This window comes from Rattus norvegicus, chromosome 14 (genome assembly GCF_036323735.1).
Source record: "Rattus norvegicus strain BN/NHsdMcwi chromosome 14, GRCr8, whole genome shotgun sequence".
In the NCBI taxonomy this organism is placed as follows: domain Eukaryota; kingdom Metazoa; phylum Chordata; class Mammalia; order Rodentia; family Muridae; genus Rattus; species Rattus norvegicus.
Genome location: NC_086032.1, coordinates 66,737,736 through 66,744,108, shown reverse-complemented (window position 1 = coordinate 66,744,108; position 6,373 = coordinate 66,737,736). Strand labels below are relative to the sequence as shown.

Genomic DNA, 6,373 nt, shown 5'->3' with positions numbered 1-6,373 from the left:
CTTCAGTCTTGCTTTGAGTTTTCTTTGTATTAGGCAGTACTCCCCAAAGATAGTGACAGTCTGTAGAATTAACTATAGAATTTGCCAGGCTATAAAGACCTATAGTACACAAAGTAGAGTAATAAACACTTTATTTTGCTTTATTTTTCCTTTTTGAGATACAAAATGTGCACATTGAGTTTACACAAACACGCGATGGCAGATTTCTGTACATGTACTGTACTACTCTTAATTCCTACACTGGTGATAGCAGGGCGGCTCTCAACATCCTATCTCTACACCAGAATAGATACCTGATTTATTGTTGCAGACAGTCGCAAATTTTCTCCTCCCGTATCCTCTTGGTTCTTGGATTTCCACGAAACAGGGAATGTGTGTATATCTAGTACTGTTGTGGCAATTCTACAGTTTTGGCTTAAGATCACGGAAAGGAATGTGAATCCTTTGAACTACATGATGTGCTAAATCATAATGCAATTCGGATGAACTGTCCAATGTCTACATTCGTTTTCTATACACTCTTATGTATATTTCCAATATGATAGAATCACTGGTGTTTTCAAAGAAGATTTTGCTTGATCTTTATTCCTAGTAGGCTTTGGGGCAGTCAAGGATTCTCTGTCCCTGAATGGCTTGTGTGTGATAAACATGCTGTGAGAACATGAAGGGGCTTGGGGAGGGGTGGTGGCTAGAATTGCCAGTTACTGCTCTTCAGGTTACTGGTTAATAAGCGTCACTAGGCATTGCAGGACAGACATCTGGACCCTTTGCAAGTCTGTAAACATCCTTGGTTTGTTTGACACTTTGAACTTCTACTTCAGAACACAATACAAAACAGTCTACATGTAAGATTGAACAGGTCCAAAGTTACATGGATTATATAGAGCCTTGGCTTGAATATGGAAAATTAACAAATACTAAAATAATTTTATTAGGTATATGCTAACATCTGATAATAAACTAATTTTTTAAGTGTTCTTTTTAAAAAAAAAAAAAAGCCAAATACATGACTGTCTTTAACAGCAGGTGGAGAAGCTATAGAAATCGGGACTGTGTTTTTGGTCTTTTTTAATTGTAATAATCTTTGTTCCTTTTTTCAGTATTACATGAATTGAGTTAAATGAAAAGGTCATTGGCTTTCTGGAAGTTAAATGCAGATGTAAATATTTTAGAAAACCACTTAAAATCCAGGGCTGAATACAAACAAGTAGGAAAACCCACTGGTGTTTTAAAATCACTCATCTGTAAAAGCCCCCGTAACACGTGGCTGAGGATCAAAGCTGTTCCAGATTCTGTGCCTTTTGAGTGTTCTCAGAGTATGAAATAAGTGAGCACATTTCGGGACCCCAGTGACGTGGATGCGGATTTGTAACTGGAAAACTTAAATTTGGGCGCGGGGGTCTTTATATTAAAACAAAGCTGTTTGCATAATATGCCTCAGTGTAAAGCTGAGCAATCTATGCTAGAAATGGTGGCTTCAACTCGTGTGTAGTCGTCCACATTTGCCTCCGGTCAAGGCACCGACAGTCTAGATCACATTTTCAAAGAGCTGCATGGAGCGCATTATGTTTTCATCCTGTAGGGGAGAGATGGAGGGATGTTAATTACCGTGTCTACAATAGAAAGTTCTGCTGTACCCCTAAGGATGGCCTAGACCCTTCAGGTGCTGCCTTGTGATGCTAAGTTTATCTTCCCTTATCTCCACTACAAATAACTGCAAAGGTCTATCCAGTCTTTCTTAGTTCTTGAATATGCCTTTAGATGTTTCATTTAAATCTGACTTGGTACTTGCTAGACCAAAAGAGTTCTCAAATGCTGTCGGGATGAAAACAGTGAGTGCGATGGCTAATCTTTGTTGTGTACTGCATTGGGGATCCACTAACACAAGCTTCTGGTCAGTCAGTCCTGTGGCTCATTTCTTTAATGGGTTACTTGAAGCAAGGAAACCCACCCTAAATCTGGGTAGAATCATGACATGGAAGAAGGAAATTTTGGTTTTTGCCTGCTTATTTTCACTCTTGCTGGCAAGTTCATCTATCTTGTTGTGGTAGTATTAGAATCATCTTCTTTGGGATTTCAACATAGACTGAAGGGCAACAGCTCTTCGGGAATCTTCTAGGACTCCAGTGCCAGAGTGGGACTGCATAGACACACAGCCTAGTGGACTGAAGAACTACAGATTCTCAGTCTCTTCAGTGTGACACAGCCATTATTGAACTGCTAAGATTGTATCCTGCAAGCCAATCTAAAACATCTCTCTCTCTCTCTCTCTCTCTCTCTCTCTCTCTCTCTCTCTCTCTGTAGGGTATATTTATATAAATAATGTATATATATATATACACAACACAAACACACACACACACACACACACACACACACACACACACACACACACACACTAACATATATGAACTTCCAGAGATTATCCAAAGGGGAACAGATGAGAATTTAGGAATTTCAGGCAGATTAAAAGCCAAAGCACAGAGAGTATATAAATGTTCATGTTCCTGGACACAGAAGAATCAATAGACTTAAACAGTCATTTCCCCTTTTTAACTGTTAGGCTAAATCTCTATGGGCTGTAGGAGTCTTGAATAGTTTCTGAATACCAGAGAAATTGGTTCAGAGAAACTGTTGCATGGTGGTTGTGTTCAACTTAGTCTATTTCTTGGAAATGAGCTACCGCAACAGGCTGAGGAACATTTCCGCACTGTGGGTGAACACTGCCAATGAGCCGTGTATGTTAGGTAGCACTAGTGCAATGTGCTACCATTGTCCCTAAGTTATGTCACTAGTCAGGGGGTTCACGTCACCAGTCTAAACCTCAGAGATGTTGACTTTGAAAGGTGAGTTGAAAAGCAAGCAGGTGTCACCAATGTTGAAAATCAAACAATTGCAAGAGGAACAAAACCCTGAAGCAGCAATAAATGTTTCTCCATGTTCATTAACTTGCAGTTATAGTTGTATGCAGGATTGAGTTGCATCACGCTAGGCGAGCCATGTCCAGATTTCCAGGTGGCATATAACTACTAGACTGCTCAGAATTTTTTCCTCTCTATTTTTATAATGGGAGACAGTTGGGCTTAGCTAAAATGCTTCTTTTTGTCCACATATGTTAAATTAGTGATGCTTTGTTGAGGATCTGAATTTGGTCTCTGCAACTCACAAGACAAGAGAAAGGAACCAGCTCTTGAGAGTTGTCCACTAACCTCCACATGGGTGCTGTGTCATGTTCCCATCACACAACATACATACACAGACATTAACTTAAACAAAACAACCCCAGAGACCACTATAGCGTTCCATAGGCTGCTGTGCTAAATTTCTATTTTTATGGTGACACAAATATGTTTTAAAAGAACTGTAGAAAAGACTAAAGGTTTTTTTTTAATTATGTGTGTGTGTGTGTCTTTGTCTGTCTGTCTGTCTGTCTGTCTGTCTGTCTGTCTGTGTGTAGGGATATCAACACAAGCATGTGTAGACCTGCAAAGTCCAGAAGAGAGTATCAGATTTCTTGGAGTTGAAGGTACAGGCCATTGTGGGAATCCTGACTTGTGTGCAGAGAGGAAAACATAAGATGAGCAGCAGCACTCTTAAGCACCAAGCCACCTCTCCACTGTAATTTAAATCTACATGGTTTCGGTTGGCACTCTATACTGAATCCTCTCTAAAGTTTTCCAGAAACGAGGAGTCCAAGTAAAATTTCACATCAGTATCCCATGCTATCAGACTGGATGTGTAAATAAATCTGATTGTTTTCAAGAAGCCTGTCTCGTTCGCTTATGCACTTGATTTATATTTTTCTGAGTTCATATTGGCTAATAGGCTGTGCTCATTTGTAGCTGATGCTAACGAAAGGATCGTTCTTTTTCCATACTTACTTTTTGGCAACTTTCAATGAACTCGTCTATGGTAACGACACCATCTTTATTCTTGTCCATCTTCTGTTGAGAAAGAAAAGAACAAAGAACTGTATTGAGTCACCCTTTTATAGCCTCTCTGTACACAGTAGATTCAAAGAGATAAGAATGGAGCTCACCATTTTGAGGTATATGGTACACTTACACGCTAGGAGAAACTATTGAGTTTTTACAATGGGGATGCCAAATCATTTTAGGTTGTGTGTTTTCCCCCGTGTAATGTGAACCATGAGTCATATAAACCATTTTCTAACTATGATAGGCCTTGCAGATTTTCCTGAAATGTAGCGCCTTGGAATTTTCATCTATAAAATGGGAGAAGAGTACTGAGAATTAGTTATCTTTAAGGTCCTTGTGGGACCTGCATCACAGTGCTTTCTGAAAGAAGAGACTGACTTTGTCAGGCTATTGTCACTCTTCTGGAAGTACAGTTTAAAAACCTGAATTATGAAATTAAGGTAGCATTTGTCCTATTGTTCTGTCCATGCAAATACACATTCTCTTTGCAGTTTTCATTGTTTTGCATCAGTGCATTTTCCAGGTATCAGGGAATCTACTAATACCGTCCTTCCTCTCGCACATCGTTCACCCCACCTGGAAAAATGTCTCCACGTGCTGTCGGGGAGCATCTTCCTTGAGGACAGGGTATGTGCATTTCCCCATCATGTCGTAAATTGCTTTCATTATGTCCAGCATTTCCTGAAATGGAAAGGCACTCATGTGAGGCTGTACAGCAAGGGTAAAGAAGCCTATCTAAGATGCGTTAGGAGATTTTGTTCATAGTGTCTCATTTGCTTGTGTCTTAAATTCTTTATGGGGTGCCTTTTGCTTGGCTGACCGCCAACAAACGGCCCTTTGCCTAAAAAGCAGTAGAATCCAAATGTAACAATCCTGAGACTTCAGTTTAGCAAGGAAGTAGATTCCCACGTATCTTAGTTGGTTGGGAAAGGAATAGTCTAACTTAATGCTTTGATTTTTTCTTTTTCTTTTTTCTTTTTTCTTTTTCTTTTTCTTTTTCTTTTTCTTTTTTTTTTTTTTTTTTCGGAGCTGGGGACTGAACCCAGGGCCTTGCGCTTGCTAGGCAAGTGCTCTACCGCTGAGCTAAACCCCCAAACCCAATGCTTTGATTTTTAAAAACTACATAGAATTTGTTTTATTGAACTATTATTACACATTTTATTGATTGCTGATTTCTGTTTATTGGAAATATTTTAGATTTAGAACTATAACTGCTGATTACAATCAATTAATAAAAGTTCTTGCAGTTTTTATCATTTCTTTACTGTTTTGGCTTTAACTAAAGAAATCACACAAGAATACAGATTCAAATACTTTAACTAGGAAGTACTTTAACATTTTGTTAAATTATTAGCTCTTAAAATAAAATCTAGTTTTTGCCATGTCATTAGTTCATATTTAATATTTAGCATGAAATATATCCTAGATTAATTAGATGATACAGTTCTATTCATATTTACTTTAGAGAATATGGATTAGATGATAAAGCAGTTTGTAAAAATAAGTGAAAATATAAAGGATGTTTTTAACATAGATAAGTGCTAAGATAAGTTAGTTATAAGATGTTAGAAGAAAGAGATAGAACATTAGCACTCTGTTCAGTTCTCAGCTTTGAAGCAAACAAAAGAATGGTTCAACTGAGAAGGGCGACGATTCCTAATGCTCTCTAGATACGTCAGTATTCTTGAGGTACTTAGGCAATGAATACTCATGCTATACTAAATATTCAAGAAGTGCACCTATTTATGAAGTCTTAAATTTAGCACTCCTTAATAACATGTAACTGACTCCATGTATCCTCCGCCAGTGACTGATCAAACAGTAGTGTCCTGGCACTGTGACTCTGTGTAGCCAGTAAGGTATATTTATGTCTTTGGACCTGAGTACTTTTTCTCATATCTACTTTTTCTTCATTCAAGCTATTAATGCCAGGGAAAGGCCATTAAGTATGCCCAGGCTTCAAGGAGAATGTTCTTTTAGTCTTACATTCTTCACGAAGGGTAGTTACCTTCCTCCCTTCCCTTGTCTTGCTCTTTTAAATTATCTTAATAAACTAGCATTTTAATTTGTGAATGTCTTTCATTGATCTCTCCAGTTGTGCTTGTAGACCCCACCATTGTCCTGCTCCACTACAAGAAAGAGAAACACCAGACAACCACTGGGTGCTGTAGCTTTGATAGCTGTTGATTTTCTGGGATCCTCGCCCCCCCCCCTGAAATTATTGTCCACTTGATATGAGAAGGCCTCTGTTACTCCCAAGGATCCCAACTTTTCCCCATATCAGTAGCAGAAAAAAAAGAATATAACGTATGTTGATGTGTTTTGTGTTTTCTTTGGAGATTATTACGAATGAATCCTATCCATTCCAATTAATTTTATTACAGTGTGTCTTATCACTATCAAAATCACATTAAATTATTTTTGATTTCCTAAAA

At 38.2% G+C, this 6,373-nt stretch overlaps 1 protein-coding gene across 7 annotated transcripts in view; it reads right to left on the bottom strand.

Moving 5' to 3' along the window:
- Positions 1–114: 114 nt before the first annotated feature.
- The window catches only part of Kcnip4 (potassium voltage-gated channel interacting protein 4), a 1,150,698-nt gene continuing 1,144,439 nt past the window's right edge, over positions 115–6,373 (bottom strand). For 6 of the 7 annotated variants that reach the window (XM_063272886.1, XM_017599089.3, XM_017599088.3 and 3 more), the window contains 3 exons: positions 4,515–4,619; positions 3,882–3,944; positions 115–1,576 (listed from right to left, as the gene is read on the bottom strand). In XM_063272886.1, coding sequence (XP_063128956.1) covers positions 1,529–1,576; positions 3,882–3,944; positions 4,515–4,619 — 216 coding nt within the window. In that variant the 3' untranslated portion in view covers positions 115–1,528. 7 annotated transcript variants of the gene reach the window in all.